The 16,663-nt window shown below is 38.6% G+C and overlaps 1 protein-coding gene across 1 annotated transcript; it reads left to right on the forward strand.

The window, feature by feature from the left end:
• Positions 1 to 2,814: 2,814 nt before the first annotated feature.
• Positions 2,815 to 16,024, forward strand: LOC107664089 (EMILIN-2-like). The gene is made up of 10 exons (XM_016454548.1): positions 2,815 to 3,263; positions 3,711 to 3,754; positions 4,196 to 4,277; positions 6,719 to 6,906; positions 7,157 to 9,061; positions 13,245 to 13,610; positions 13,696 to 13,749; positions 13,833 to 13,883; positions 14,640 to 14,777; positions 14,969 to 16,024. The coding sequence occupies exons 1-10, from the start codon at positions 3,127 to 3,129 to the stop codon at positions 15,295 to 15,297; spliced, it is 3,294 nt and encodes a 1,097-aa protein (XP_016310034.1). The 5' UTR covers positions 2,815 to 3,126; the 3' UTR covers positions 15,298 to 16,024.
• The last annotated feature ends 639 nt before the right edge of the window (positions 16,025 to 16,663 follow it).

The raw sequence follows: 16,663 nt of genomic DNA on the forward strand, positions 1-16,663 counted from the left end.
ATTTAGGCAGCTTTTTTGCTAAAAACGCTGCATTTTATCCTAATTAAAGTAGCGAGATGAATCTCTCACGCTCCACAAAGACAGAGCAAAACCCCAAAGAACACGATCGAGGCTGCTTTCTGCCCTTTATTCGCATGGAGTGAGATGCTATCCATTACCTAGCCATAAACAGTGTGAGAGTCTCCATCTCAGCGCCTCCCGTTGACACCCGCCTGCCTGAGAGGGGGCGTAGTGCTGAGAGGAGGATTTTCACACAAACAACAGACTAAAGACAAAGCGGCGCGGAACAAAAAAACACATCGAGGTGACGGTGTGGGCACAGACTGGTGCCGCAGAAGTGTGCGAGCACGGTTGCTCTCATAATATGACAAAACTAACTGAATATGTATTGAGTACATTTGAATTATTGACAAGTGTCATTTAACAAAACTGAGTATTATGTAAATTTGATTTTTTTGAACTTGAATATTAAACTTTTGAAATTTAACACAACTGAATGTTTTTATGGCAGAGTTTTATAGACGTATTTTCAAACAGCAATTTTTTTGTTCTTAAATCTTCTCAAAACAAACCTATCTTTTTGTTTCACATGCTGAGAATGCTAACCTAACATATAAGTATATAAACCAAATGCTTAAGAATCACTTAGGCTACATCTGGGCGATTCATGATCAGGTAGATCTCGAACCGCACACTCACGCCAGAAAACTACTAATTGGCCAAAATGCTTCGTTTGACTTTTTGGAGATCATCTACTCTTCCCTGTGGATTACCTCTGACCTACTTTCTATACGATCTGAATTTCTGCGTATTGAATTTTAGAATATTGAATTTGATGTTCCGAATTTCCTCTTCATCTTGAAAACTTGAAGCTGTATTTTTAAAAACTGGATCATTCAAATTTACACAATACAAATTCAGTTCGTTTTGTCATATTATAAGCTCCATAGTGGGCCAATCTGTGGCGCCAAATCCTGGCAGGGAAGGAGCAGCCTCGCGCGGTGACTCACCTTCTCTGTCAGGACAGCGGCATTATGCTGCGTTGAGTGTGGAGCGGTGATCACACCCGCCAATTACACCGAACTCAGCTCACTTTCTTCACCGTGATATACACTGTCAGCGGCACGCTTCACATGCTGCCACCCTCGGTACAACCTGATTAGCACAAATTGGACAGTCGCAGGTTTAATGAGCCCACAAAAAGGTGCTTTGTTCCAGACGCGAGAACAAAGGTCACTCGTGAACACCTTCTATAATCCATCATCAGTGTGACATGTCTTAAAGGAACACTCCACTATTTTTGAAAATAGCTAATTTTCCAACTCCCCTAGAGTTAAACAGTTGAGTTTTACCGTTTTCGAATCCATTCAGCCGATCTCCGGGTCTGGCGGTAGCACTTTTAGCTGTAGCTTAGCATAGATCATTGAATCTGATTAGACCGTTAGCATCTCGCTCAAAAATGACCAAAGAGTTTCTATATTTTTCCTATTTAAAACTTGACTCTTCTGTAGTTACATCGTGTAATGATATTACCAGCGCCTGAAAATAGTCCCCAGCTAGGTAACTTCCAATAAGGCTATTTTCAGGCGCTGAGTAATATCATTGCGCCTGCTGCACCCATAGTATGGCAGCAAAGTTCCTTGATTATTACGCCAGAATGAGAGTATAATTTCTAGCCATATCGGCCTAGCAGTCAAATGTATTTTTTATGTTTTGTTTTTGGCTATTTCTGTTCAGTTGGATGATGTCAAGTTCATATAACCTATGCAATATGTTATTTTTATCACAAAAGGTATTGTCTCAGAAGATCTGTGTGATCACATGCGTCTTGAGTCGTTTTTTCAGCTACGCAATAAATGTAAATGATATGCAACAGCATGACTTCGTAAACCGAGACGTTTCACGCTGAGCGTTTTATGACGTTATGCGTTGGTATTTCGTGGGTGTACACTGCCCTCTGCTGGAGCATGAACACACGGACACAGCCAAAACCAACACGAATGCAACAGGCCGCTTGCCACTTCACGTAAAAAAAAAAAACAAAGAAAACTGTGATTAGTTGTTTTGTTTAATCCCATTTTGTGGTTAATTGCCTCATTAACATTCACTCAGAATAGGCTAATTAATTGCATCTGATGTGATTTAATCACGAATGTTGGTTAAGTTTGTCATCTGCCTTTATGTACTCGACTTGACTGCATTTTTAAAGATGTGATGAATCAGGCATAGACAATACCAGGCAGTACCTTATGTAACTATTTGAATTTGAGTTCATAGAATAAGTCAATTCAATATTTTCACTCTCTGAAAATATTTAACATGTTCTTCCAAGATTCTTTATTTCTTTTCTTTTTTTAGTCGTTGATATTAAAAAGAATTCTAACACCACTAAGCTGTGTAATCGTGTTTCACACCATGTACTTTGAAATGGTAGCACACATCCTCACGCTTCTCGGTGAGGTCATGAACGTTTACATTTATTTAGTTATTACTGCTTATGCAATAAAGAAATTAAAATATGCATAGCCTCATCCTCCACCCAAAGCCTTGATCTCTGTGTTTCTTTGGAAATGTGTGAGTCTTCTCCACCTACAGTTTTGTGTACTATCGATCTATCTATCTATCTTACTAAAAAATGACCTGCATTTTGAAGCCAAGACGTTTATTTCTTGACCCCTATTTCCCAATCCATGCAACGAATATCATCCGATGAGGACAAATATCAATGTGGTTGATTGTGTAAAGTTTTTTTTTTTTGCAACTGTGTAAACAAATCGAGCGAAAAGCATTTCTCCGCACTTATTCGCTGTGTTTTTTTAGACGAAATGGCGTTACATGTTTAACAAGTAATAGTTTCCTGTGACAGATATAAAGGCAGATGTTTTCAATTGAGCTCGGAAACTGTGTTCATTTACGCTTGGTGGGGTGTGCAGGGGCGCTATGTTTTTTTTTTTTGATGACTTCCCCTACCCCCATCTACCCCCTTCTCTCGGATAGGCGGCGAACTGAACCCCTGCATACTAGAGTCCACCTTCAGTTTTTCGGACTTCCTCGAACTTTGTCAAACTCTTTATTCTCTGGCCTCCAGAGGTTGAAACTGCTCAACTCTGCTCGTTTGTTTAGACGATGAATTGCCAGCCACCTTTCCCTGGACTACAGTTATCAGTTTTATTTATCATAAGCTTTTCTCTCGCTCATGGATATCCGTCAAGTCTGTTTCAGGGCAGCGCATATTCAGGAACCGTTCACAGGCACAGAAATAAGTAAGTTGCTCCAGAAGTGATTTGAACGTTTACAGCTTATCTTCGATGAGTAGCCTTTGTTCTTGTACGATGTTCTCTGTATCTGAAGACAAATGATTAAACTCAAAGCAAACTCCAGGAGTGACAGTTTAATGCCATTGTTTGGTTCTCTGATTGTGGTAAATCGCTAAAGCAGCAAGTAAAGAGGTCAGTCGATTTATTGAACAAGGTAAAAACATGTACTTTCATTTTAAGAGAATATAATTTTCACTTTAACACAGTTTTGCCACATTCACAGTTTACTGTCAGCCGTCAATTATTAAAATATGGTATGGAAAAAAATGCTGGACAGTTTAAGATTTTAATTTGCGATAAAAAATAACCAAATGAAACTATTTCTATTTTGATTGGTTGTTTTTTTTATTTTTATTTATATATATTTTTTTTTTTAATCCGTGTATTGTACAGAAACTGGTGCGCTTTTATTGTCCAAAAGAACGTAAGCTGCGCAGAATTTTCAAAAATAGTGGAATGTTCCTTTAACCCATAGTTTACCAAGAGATATTTTCAATCTATTTATATATAGTATGCAAAACTCATTAAGATGCCAGGTGCATTTCAGAGTAAACTCCCAGAAATGGCAGCATGAATAAAACACCTGATGCATTAGCCAGTAAGTTGTCAAACGTTCCTCCTAAGGTTTTCTCCTTGTATGCCAGTTTTGAAGCATTTATTTGCCCCAAAAATATTTACAAATGAAAAAGTGGTAGAGCCTCTGGCAATTTTAGTTGCCTGTGGGCCCAACTCAGTTCTAGACCAAAGAGAAAACAATGCATTAGGCCTACAGATTTTAAAATGTGATGATAAAATCTAAAGTAAAGCGACCACAATTGAATTGGATTGTACATTTTATTTTTTTATTTACTTTTATATTTTTAAATAATGTTTTCATTTATATAACTTCGTGGAAAGTCACGTTGAACCCGAAGCCGCGCGCTGTCCCGAGCATCAGCCTGACTGTGAGCCACAAATGATGTAAGTACTCCAGAGACCAGGAGGGGCGTGTGGACGTATTGATGTTTGTACTTCTCATGCTCCTTATGGACTCGAAGACACTACACCAAATGCATGATTACAAGACCAGTTACACATAGAGTGTTAAAAGGCGACAATTATTGAGTGTGATTTTGCTTTTACAACATAAACAAGACCTATAAACAATATGTTAACATCCACTAATTTACATTTGGCCAGTTGAAAAACAAACAAGGAAAAGCGTTCTGGAACAGAGTGACAGAGATTTACCCGCCCTGATCATAGCGTTCTGTAATAACTCTGGATTTTCCAGAAGACGGTTTTTTTTTTTTTTTCGATTTTTTTCTCAGAAAGCACATGTGCCCTGTAGGGATGGGCGATACCACTTATTTTGTTTTCGATACGATACCGATATTTTTCAAGGCAGTATCGTCGATATCGATACCGATTCGATACTTCTGAACTAAACTTTTAAATTATGAAATGTATTAAATTATTAAATTACTAAGAGTAAAATGGGTAATGATAAGCACTTAACTTTATGTTTAAAACACATTTTAACATTAAATATGCCTTAATTGTAACTTATTAGGTTATATTTTTGTTTACACATGGTTCAAATACGTTTTTTGTTTACACATGATTCAAATCTATAAATACTACAGTTGAACTATGGTCACTTTAGTAAAACCATGGTTCATTTTCATAAGGGACTGCCAGTGACAGGCTATTACATGCATAAAATGCAACTTTTTTATTCTGACAGTATGATTTCTATTAACATTACAGAATAGAACATGATCAGTATTATCTTTCAACGTTCAATTTAAATAACTGTAATTGCACAAACTATGTAGGCTACAATTTAAGTTTGTTTATTGTGAAATAACTCTCTCCTTCTGTCCTCTGATAAGCATTGTTCAGGGCTGCTGTTCCCAAAAGCTTTAATGCTTTCTTATGATGCTTTTGGGAAAAGCAGCCCTGTTTGAATGTACTGTCAGAAGTGAGTGAACGCTCTGTGATTGATTAGTTCTGCCTTGCAACATTTGCGTGTTCAGATGAGCAGAAAAATAGTTATATCCTACACAATTACTCGCTAACAAAGGTTATTCGTCCAATTCAATGCAGATTGTACGCATAATTTTTTTGTTGTTGTTGTTGAATTAACAAACCACTGGTAAATAAAACACACCTAAGTATCGGTATTTTTTGTTTGAGTATCGATACTTTCGATACTCGCGTCAGTATCGATATATCGATACTTTGGATCGATACGCCCATCCCTAGTGCCCTGCTCCTACTCTGGAATGACTCAAACACAAGGAAAGTTATAGTAAACTATATCAGTGTTCAGTACTAAATATCAGCACTCTAATTGGAACTAACTGTTGTTTTTTGAAATGATCTTTTAGTGCTTTAGTTTTTTTTGTGCATATTTTTGTCGATTCTGTTGCAGTGCCAAAAGTGAGGTGCAAGCCTACTCAAGCAGTTCACTTTAGTTGGCTGGCTAAATTTTTGTTTCAGATATCACTGACAGAAGGTCAGTTTCGCTTTTAATGTAGTAAACATTTAGATTAAAAGCCACGTTGAAGATATTTGCTTATTCCATTGAAAGGCCTAGTCTGGATTGTTATGACAGAATTGTGATGTTTTATATAAAATGTTACTCACACTATTTCACAAACTGAAGTTCGTTCCTGTACCACTGCTGCCACAAGAATGTATGTAAGCTGTTTTTTGCTCTAAAAGTCCATTGAAATAATGGAATATGTAGAAACTGGGAGGAACTGCAGGATAGGCCTATACATTAAATTAAGCATCAAGATGAAATAATTATAATGGCAATGTAACATATACATACACTCAAAGCTTTTAAAGCAGCTTTTGAGTAGCCGGTTTAATAAAGATTATACTTCAGTGATGAATGTTTTATGATTTCATTCTTGTTGTAAAGACTTGTGAGGAATTTAAGGCTGCCATATGTGGCTTTATCCAAATACTAACTTTTGTAATTGAAGCATTTCACCAAGAGCTCTTTTGCTGTCATCTGAAGCAAATGTGATATAAATCATTCAACTTGTTGTGGCGTAATAACTAGAATGATTGCACTTCTAATTGCAGCATTATCCATTAGAAGTAACAATATCAACATCATTAAGTGAACCTGAACAGACTAGGCTAGAAGACTTCTTAATAATCCCTCTCAGTATGCGCAAGTTAATGCTTGCCTTTACTTTGCTTTCATCCTATAACAGGGGTAACGCTTCATGGTCCATTACTCGTGGTTCAAAGTAATAGCAATAAGTGGCTTAAGCCTTGTAAAAGATGGTGTGATCAAATACATTTTTAAAATAAGATTATTGACAAGCTTTTCGTTGTTTGTTTTTGTTCTTCACATTTAAGATCATGTAAAAGGCCATCTTAATTTTTTTTTTCTTCAGATACCGTACACGGTTTCGGCCGACTTACAAGATAGCATACAAGACTGTGACTGAGCTAGAATGGAGGTGCTGCCCAGGATACCAGGGCCCAGACTGCAGAGAACTGAAAGGCTCTCCAAATGGACAGACAGCATATCCACAATCAAACCCACAGCAGGCTCAGCATGGACAAAGTCGACCTGCACAAAGTATGTCAATAGTATATGTTCCAAACATTGAGGATCCTTTTTTTTTTTTGAGGATTATTTTTAGTTAATAATTGTGTAATATATGTATGTGTATGTATATATATATATATATATATATATATATAATTATAATATATATTTTTAAAAACAATTTAATATAAAATTATTCATTAAAAATAATAATTGAAGTGTCTTAATTTTTTAATTGATAAAAAAATTATAAGTTTTGATTTTTATTTTGTTACCACAGGGCCAGAACGACGAGAAACTGGACAATATGATATCAGACGAGCAGCTGACAAAACACGCATATTGGAGGAAGAAGTGCAGCGCCTCTCGCAGACGGTTCTGGATCTTCAAGCAGCCATGACAGGTATGGCTGAGAGCCTGAGGACAGACTTACAGGAGGACACCAGCAAGATGCTCATTACCCTCCTCAATGACAGGCCCTCACCTGACAGCGCAAGAACAGGAGGCACGGAGGAGAGTGTGGTGCATCTGGATGGCCACCAGGCAATGAGAGGCCGCACCCATGGGGAAAGAGAAATGGAGACGTTGTTGGCCAAGCTCAACGATATGACAGATGCTCTCAAAAGCAAAGACGAAGCTCTTGAGGAACTGCGGGGAACAGTGACAGGGCATGACGGGCAGATACGAATGCTTATGGATAGTTCCTCTCAAGGCCTACCAGTCACAGGTGCTGCAGCTCCAGATGTAGACATCCTTCAGACTTATATTGATGGGAAATTTGAGAAGCTCAAGAAGGAGCTTGTTGTAAACATGGAAGAAGAGATGGCCAAGCTGAAAAATGCATGTGATGAAAAGATTCAGTCTCTTCAAAAAACATGTGAAGACAGAAAGGACAGCAGCTATGTGAGCCTTACCGATCTAGTGCACAACAAGGAAGCGGAGCTTAGAAAGGAGATCCGTGAGATCAGATTAGATTTGTCTATGTCAGATGGTCTATTGCGCACAAACCGGCAAACAACCATCGGAATAGATGATAGTGACTATGATGACTTGAGGAGGGAACTTATTCGAGTGGCGGAGGCCCATCGTGTCCTTAATGCCAGAGTGGACAATGAGCTAGAGCATCTGTCCTCACTGAAGATAGAAGACGTGCTCGGGTCGCGCTTAGAGGACCTGGAGGACAGAATGAACATCACTGAGAGGAACGCGGAGACTTATTGCTTCTATGTGGATGAAAAACTTACCAAGGAAATTATGGATGAAGTAGCTATGTTACGTCAACTCCTGGACCAGAAACTCAATGCTGTGCAGGATCAGTTCACTTCCATGTTGATCGAAATGAACAACAACTCCTTCCCAGGGATGTCTAGCGGTTCTGTCGATGCACTGCAAATTCAAGTTAATGCTAACAGGCATCTTATAAAGGGGTTGGAGGACAAGTATAATGCAGTTGGGCAGATATGCTCAACCGACTGCAAAACCAACCTACCCACTGATTCCAAAAAGCCTGAAGGTCTGGATAGTCTTGTAAAGGACGTTAGACTCTGCAGAAATGATCTGGAAGTCTTACGTTCTGATTTTGTGAACAACATAGCAAGGCTTCATGCATTAGAGGATACTGTTAAAATGTCACCTGAGAAACAGTTTATTAATGCACATATACATGACACCCACAAAAGAATTAATGCTTTGACTGAAAATGTTAACGGCTTGACTGGAGCTATAACGGGATTGGGAGACACAGTTAGCAAATTTAGCCAAGACATTCACACTTTGAACTCCACATGTTCCCAGCAGGTAAGCAGTTCCCCGCTTTGGGTAGAAACTGGTAAACCAAGCCACAACCAGATCGAGGAGCTAAAAGACCAAGTGGATGCACTGAAGGCTCGAGTGACCACGGAATTGAGCGTGTGTAAGTTCAACACCACTGGAGTAGCTGAGGGTGTCTCAGCAGTGGACGACAGGGTGACTGCTCTGGAGAAGATCTGTGGAAGACTTGACGGTGAGAGGAGCAATATCCAGGGCCCTTCAGGGGAATTGGAGAGGAAGGTGGCACAGATGAACAGCACTCTGGGCAGTCATTCAGGAGCGATCACAGCTCTTCAAAACTCCCTTCTGAATTTTCAGACTCGGCTAGCAGGAATGGCTAGGCAGATTCATAAGGACCATACAAGTAAAGAACAAGGTAAGCTTTCAGATGATAATGGCAAAATGAGGGAGCTAAAGAAACCTGTTTTTATGTTTTTAACTAGTTAGTGTTGGAAAATGGAAACGGAAGTACCTGAAAGTCAGTCTTTTCTCCATACTGAACTAATAAGGGGATACATACACAATAACCTGTATGCCCCCAAGCTGTTGAGAGGCAGGGGGGCCAGCAAAGGTTTCCTGTGCCCTTTGTATGTGCCTGTAATATGTCAAAACAACAGTTAGGCACATTGGAATGGATACCTTTGCTTCTTATTTTCACAGATCCCTAAGTAATTTGATCAAGTATCATTCTTTTTTATTTTGTTAACAACATTACACTCTAAAAAATGCTGGGTTGTTTCAACACAATTTTGGGTCAAATATGGACTAACCCAACTTGTTGGGTTAAATTTTGGTTACATTTTTAAATGAACTTTTTAACCCAACAGTTGGGTTAGTCCATATTTGACCCAAAATTGGGTTGAAACAACCTAGCATTTTTTAGAGTGTACATGTCTTTTGAGAGCATGAGTGATTTATTATTTATTAACTGAAATGTGTAAATCACTTTACTTTGGTCCTTATCAGTACATTTTAACCCATTTCATCTCAGTTCTCATCTCATCTTTATGAGTGGAGGAGTTGTGTGGTCTATTTTTTTTTTCTTTTTTTTTGTCATGCCCAGCTTACTCCGCCTATAAAGTTTAGAACTGGTGAGTGAGTTCAGTTGCAGGCAGGTCTGGTACTCATTAAGCTCCAAAGTCAACTTTCGGGCCTCAGGAGGTGATGAATTCCCACACCCATCTGCAGATGTTCAGCTATGAGATGGCTGTGATGTCACTAGAGAACGCACATTCTCTTAAACTCCCGTTAAAGGGTGATGTCATCATTCCTGGTAAGGGTGGAGGTCCGTCTCTTGCAGAAACAAAAGCCATTTTCCCAAGTACTGTGGCTAAAAAGTAACTGTCAAAGTTGGCTAAAATTTATATATATTTAAATGTAAGAGACTTTAACATTTATGCAGTGTTAATGCACAATAAATGTGTTCTTTAACCTCAAATAAAGAATAAAAAAAATGTTGCAGTGAATAAAAAAAAAAAAAACTTGCAAGTGAATCAAAAAAAAAAAACTTTAGTGAATCAAAAGTATACAGCACAACCCGTGTAGACTGCCAAACTAATAACTCTTTATGAGCCGGATCTTTTTAATGAATGAGACACATACAGCTGAACTATGAGACTTAAATCACTAGTTACTGACTGGTTGTTGATATGACAATATGTAGATGCATATAATGAGTTTTAAAAAATGAATGAAATATGTTACCTCAGATTGTGTTTTTTTAATGTTGTGGTTTAATATGTAGTGCAATATTATGACAATTATTGGACTGCATTCAAGTACTAAATAAATTATTCAACCATTAAGGAACTGGAATCGTTAAAAGGAACCCACTGATTTATTCTTGATTCCTATCCCTACTTGTAGGACATGATACAGTTAAAGCTTTCAAGTCACAAACACAATAGACCTTATCCCTGAATAGCTTCAGCATTACTCAAACTCTTTGGCTGCTGATTATGGCAGAGGCACATTGCACAATACTGGAACTGCCCATCCAGCTCTGTGACAAAGCGACCAAGCTCTGTTTCTCTGGTAATTTACTCTAATAGCTCTTCATTGATTTTTCATTAGTTTTTTTTTCTTCCCATGGTTCAGGGCATCAGTTAAGCCTGGGAATGTTTGAGGGCTGCAAAGAAACACCCTCAACTAATGTTGATTCATTTTTCTGGTCACGAATCAGGCATCTTCAGAAAACTCCTCACTGTTTGCGTTGGAGACAATGATTCAGTTTCAGTTCTTGAATTCATCTGGATCCATTTCCATGTTCTGTGGAAATATTTGCAAGACAATGATGTTGTTGTTTAGCATTCTACTGATACCCCCAAAAGTGGATATGAACGTTGAATAGTGTCCCTTTCCTCCCCACACTCTTATCAGCCGTGTCCTCGCTCCTTTCTCTTTCTTCCTGCTGATTGATATCTCTGAGTCAGAGGATGTCAAGGAAGCTCTTTCCTGCTCTCACCAAATGTGTTTCTACTCTTGTTTTACTTTATGTAACATTGTGTGAAGACATAAACGGGCTTTTAAGTGCCAAACTTGAAGGTATTCCCAGCTGGTTTCGGGTTAAAGTTTCTCTCTCTGGGTCCAGGAACCCATGTGGAAGTTCTCAGATTGGATCAGGCTAAAATCAAGAGGTCTGGTCATTACAGCAGGTTCCCAGCTTTAGTTGTTTCACTTGGTGTGTGTTTGTGTTCATGTTTCCATGCACAAAATCGCCACACCCCACAGAGCTTGTTGCTCTCCAATCTCAAAACTGTCAACAAAAAGACCATTGTGATCTGGTCTTCCATTCATAAGCTAAATATGTTTTTAAATATGGCTCTCCACATCCTTCATTTCAGTTGAGTGTTTCTGACTCATTAAACCCACAGCTCTGAGTCTCTACATCCAGTATATATAATCAGCATGTCCTTGATTTACCCTGAAACATGTGTTTGTGTTGCTGCCTTTAGGCATTATGCATGTGATGAGTCTGTTATTGGCTCAGAATGCCAAACAGACTTGTGGGAAACACACAGATAGATGCCTATTATCCCTTGGGAGATGTAATGTATGTGGGAGGGAATATGTTTGTGTGAAACTGGATATTTGGACAGCAGCTTAAATGTAGACAAACGGTACTGAATGCAGGATTTTAGCTGTGTCCATTTTGCCAGTATGAGTTGATTAGCTTAGAAATTAACCCATGGGACTCAAGCTCCACCCCTCTTTTGAATCACTTCCTACTACAGCTAATCGCATTCATAGTCCAAATAGACCCTAATGTCAGGAATGGTGCATTACACTTCTCAATTTAGACAGCAGCATCTGGTAGGACAGGAAAGTTGTTTTCTCGCATCGCTGTAGAAAAGCTTGTAACCCACTGACAGCAAAAAGGGATTATAAAGAGAAAATGCGAAGTTTTGGAAAAGAGTGTGAGATGTGCGAGATCTTTAGGGCTGGAAGTGTGAGCTCAAAAAATGATTTTCTCCCTCATTAGAATCCAAGCTGACAGCAGAGCATAAAGACCGAAAGCCTTTGCAAGGAAGGTAAACTGCGAAGTTCAAAAACACTTGAATTCAACATTAAAGCTCTCTGTGGTGTTTTATTTAGAAGCATTGGCGTGAGCACTTTGGCAATGTTTGGCTGAAATCAAAGGCTAACAGCTTTTACATAGGTTTTACAATATGGGTTAAATGCCATTAAAATGCTTTATAGATATATAGATTTAAAAAGAGGGCTGGCAAGCTGACATTCCTATAACCTCTGATTTCTGTTTGGGTCAATGATCATTGTCAATTGAAGGGACAGTTGACCCACAAACTCTGTCATAAATTACTTTCTTTATTCAATGGAAACACCTTACCAGCATTTTTCAAACTATATGCTTTTATGTGATTTTATGAAAGAAAGTCATACAGCTTTTGAATGACATGTCAGTAAGTAAATGATGACAGAATTTATTTTTTTGGGGGGGGGGTGAACTATCCCTTTCATCTATTATCTAGTTCATCTATTTATTTAAAAACACTAAAAATACAGTTCTCATATTACAATTACACCCCTTATAGTTATATGATGAGCATGTTTGATATTACTCAATGAGCATGTATTTTGTCATTCTTAAATGGGTATAAAGTAAATAATGGCAGTTTCACACATCTGTCCTTAATGAAAAATTAAAGAAAAGAAAAACGAATTAAAAGAATGAAAGTAGTTAAAACATACTTACCTTTAATAATAATAATAAATCGCTAGATGGACATCTGCCAAAACATTGAAAACAATTATATAATTAAAAACATAACATTCTCATTTTCCACTAGATATTTTTCCCAATTTTTGCCAATTTATCAGTACTGTAAGAATGTCCACAATAAAATGAAAATGAAAAATATTTTTAAAATATCTAAAACACATTTCAAGTATTTGGTCAAATAAATGCAGCCTTTGTGAGCATAAGAGACCTTCAAAAACATTAATTACCGACCCCAAATTGTTTTCACAGTGTGTAGTGTATTTTTTGTCCTTTTGGATCTTTTATCCTTTTATCCTAAATCTCTCTCTCATTTTTGCAGGACTGCCTGTTCAGCAGAAGAGACCTGTGTCTGCCCCTGACACTCGAGCTCCAACACAACCCATGAGACCTTACGTTCCTCACATCCACATACCTTTGATCATACCACACAGAACAGTGCCAGCCCCCACTGGCCATCCTCATGTGCGCCAGCCACACGTCCCACACCAGCCCTACTTCCCTCAGCCACCAGGCAGCCCCAGGCATCCCACCCACCCCGTACAACCCCACCAACCTGCCGTACACCAGCCAGTGGTGGTCACAGGGCAAGCTGGCCCACCTGGGTATGTGCGCAGGGTCACAGTCAGACGGGATCAAAGCTCTGAGGACTCAAAAACACCTTTGAAAGGATTTGCAGGTGCTCCAGGTATGAAGTAGAATTAATAATAGAAAGTTTTGGAAGCTCATGCTTGAAGTGTCAAAAGTATTCGATTTTTTTTTCTCTTCCATAGGTTATCCTCCTGTCAATCCTGTCTCATATAATACCAAACAATCTCATCCAGAAGGTATCTTTTTTCCTTATTTTCAGTGCTTGCTTTATAACATATTTTTCATGAAATTGTTATAATTTATATAATTCTCATTACAGCTGCCCACGTCCAATGGAATCTTGCACATCAAAGACCCATTGCAACTCCAGGTAACAAGTTATAATATAATGAAGTAATTAAAATTGTTTTAACTATTATATTGTACCATTCACCACTTGAGAGAAGAGTCCAAAATTAACACTTGCCAAGTGCAAATTGAAAGTAAAAATTGGCTTTGGGGAGTTCCTTGTCACGGTCTGGTAACTTTATTAGGAACTGCAACATAACACATGGGAAAGTGGAACTGTAAGAACGATAGTCTGACCTTCACTGATGAAAGTGATGTGCATGATTCATATCAGACATACAGTCAAGAAAACTTTAGGTTACTAATGTAACTCCAGTCCTCTGATAACATGAAATGAGGTATCTCACTAAGGGTAACGCCTCAGGCGTGACCGATTGCGGAGGCACCAATGACACCACGTCTGCCAATCACAGCAGGCCAATCGCTGCAGTGATTAGGGAGTCCCGCGTCCCTTTATATAAACCGCAGCTACCTGCCGTTTCATCATTCTCCGCATTTCTCTTCTCCATGCGGAACAGGCAAGGAGGGCAATACTGTGAGATACCTCACTTCATGTTCTCAGAGAACCGCGGTTACGTTAGTAACCTAAAGTTCTCTTTCTAACATTCGTTCGGCATCTGACTATGGGATATAGACAACTCTAAAACAAAAAAATATTTACTGACAAATACATTTTCTCAAACCATGCACTCCCAATTGGCAGGTGTGGCAAAGTTAATTTTGGACTGTGTGTAATAATCAAAACGTGATGTTGATACATGTCTCTTCCTTACAATAGTGTCACAGCAGAACTCCTTGACGGATCCATTTTCTTTCTCTGCTGGCCTCACACGGCAGATGTTCTCAGGGGACTTCGGTATCATTCACTTTGATAGAGTTCTAGTCAATGACGGAGGACACTATAACCCTCAGACAGGTAAAACGAAACCTTCAAACTCTTTTTACTAAACCCTGTCTGTGAGATAAATGTGTTTAGATCAATGTTGAGTGATCCGTTTTAGTTCAAGAAACAGATTTATTAACCGTTTTTAGAGATTCCCCATATGGGCTTTCAGTATATATCCCATATCCTATTTGGCCACTGATGTTGCTCCACCCTCTCTGTAGGGATCTTCAGGGTGCCCGTGGACGGACGTTATCTTGTGACTGCCGTTCTAACAGCTCCGCAGGGTGAGCATGCAGAAGCCGTGCTCTCAGTGTCCAATCGCAGCGTGCAGAAGTTGGACACAGCAGGTTACTGGAGTGGCCACCCACGGCTGACCCGAGATCAGTGTGCGTGTGGGGGGTCTGCGTCCTTCAGCCTCATCCTCCCACTCCGGCAAGGTGACACCGTGGCTTTGGTCCGCACCGCCGGGAAGTTGGCGATCTCTGAATCTAGAGAGATCCTCTCCACCTTCAGCGCTATATTCCTCTACTCCCCTCAAGCCAAGAGATAACCCGTCCACCGAGAGGGGTGCTAACCTGACTTAACGCAAGTCTAACCATTCACAATGCTGCCTCATTCGGAAAGGTGTGGTCACATTAGCAAAATTTCTGCAAAATTTTCAACGAGGCATATTCCCAACCTTGTGGATTCCTATTGAAATCACTGGAATTCGTTTTTTTTTTTTTTTTTCGAAAATTTGCTGAACGGTAAATGTGACCGCACCTTAAGACTTGTGACTATACAATAGAGTTTGGCTGTTGCTATTTATCAAAAACACAAAACTGAGTTACTTCGAAAGGTGGAATGTGTTTGAGGTGGTAAAATATCAAATCACAAATGCACCATAAATTTGTTGCCAAAGAAATAGAGCATACCATTAGATTTTAGTAGTATATTTGCAACAGTCTATATAGTTTCTTGTAAAATTGTGATTTAAAAAAATATCTTTAAAATGTAAAAGGTTTATATATTTTTGCAACATTAAATTAACAAATGCATATTTTTTAATCTTTTAAAACTGGTTCAACAGTTAGTTTGAATATCACTTCTTTTACAGCCAATATTTTTATCTATAAAAAAATTAAATAAACTACCATAATTTAAGGGCTTGTGCACATTATTTTCAAGGTGTGGGATAAGTTTTTTCCCCAAATGATCAAATATGCACAGCTGCAGTGTAAAATTGATTTAGCGCATTTTGTTTTAAATGCATTTTGGGTGAGATGATAAAAAAAAAATAGATACTGTAAAATACACATTTGGGTTTGTAAATTAAAAACTGATCTGTCGTCTTCTGCAATAAGCCTACATTATTTCACTTCTAAATAATGTATTTAAAATGAGTAAAAACAATAAAACTAATTTTCCCCACAAATTGTTTTTTTTGTGCCACATATTAAACTTACACTAAACACACCCTGAAGACTTTTCTTTTTAAAGGGGTCATAGGATGCCCATTTTCCACAAGTTGATATGATTCTTTAGGGTCTTAATGAAAAGTCTGTAACATAGTTTGGTTAAAATTTCTCAATGGTAGTGTAAAAAACACCTTTTTACCCTGTCAAAAACAGCTCTTTTCAGATCAAGCCGTTTTTGTAGCATTTTCCTTTAAATGTTAATGAGCTCTGCTGACCCCGCCCCTCTCTTCCTAGCTGCTCTGAGACTGTTTACCCGCATTCATCGTGAAACTTGCTAATTAGCATATTATTAGGAAAGGTGATTTGCAAAGATTCATTACAAAACATTATAGTCGCTTCTTCTGTAGATGAGGCTGGATCATGAATGATTCGCGCGAACATAGACGCATTTATGTAGATCGGGAGGGCATTCCCTTCAGAAACAATGTAATCCACTGCGAGTTCAGCGGCTCAGATGTC

Source organism: Sinocyclocheilus anshuiensis, unplaced genomic scaffold (assembly GCF_001515605.1).
Source record: "Sinocyclocheilus anshuiensis isolate Anshui unplaced genomic scaffold, SAMN03320099.WGS_v1.1 scaffold23, whole genome shotgun sequence".
Lineage (NCBI taxonomy): Eukaryota > Metazoa > Chordata > Actinopteri > Cypriniformes > Cyprinidae > Sinocyclocheilus > Sinocyclocheilus anshuiensis.

What these genes read in the sequence shown, in the direction of transcription:
- LOC107664089 (XM_016454548.1), top strand. Translation starts at nt 3,127, where the DNA reads ATGAATTGCCAGCCACCTTTCCCTGGACTACAGTTATCAGTTTTATTT. An exon ending in GACTGTGAGCCACAAATGAT is followed by an intron (nt 4,278 to 6,718) that starts GTAAGTACTCCA and finishes TTTTTTCTTCAG; the next exon opens with ATACCGTACACGGTTTCGGC. An exon ending in AGGATTTGCAGGTGCTCCAG is followed by an intron (nt 13,611 to 13,695) that starts GTATGAAGTAGA and finishes TCTCTTCCATAG; the next exon opens with GTTATCCTCCTGTCAATCCT.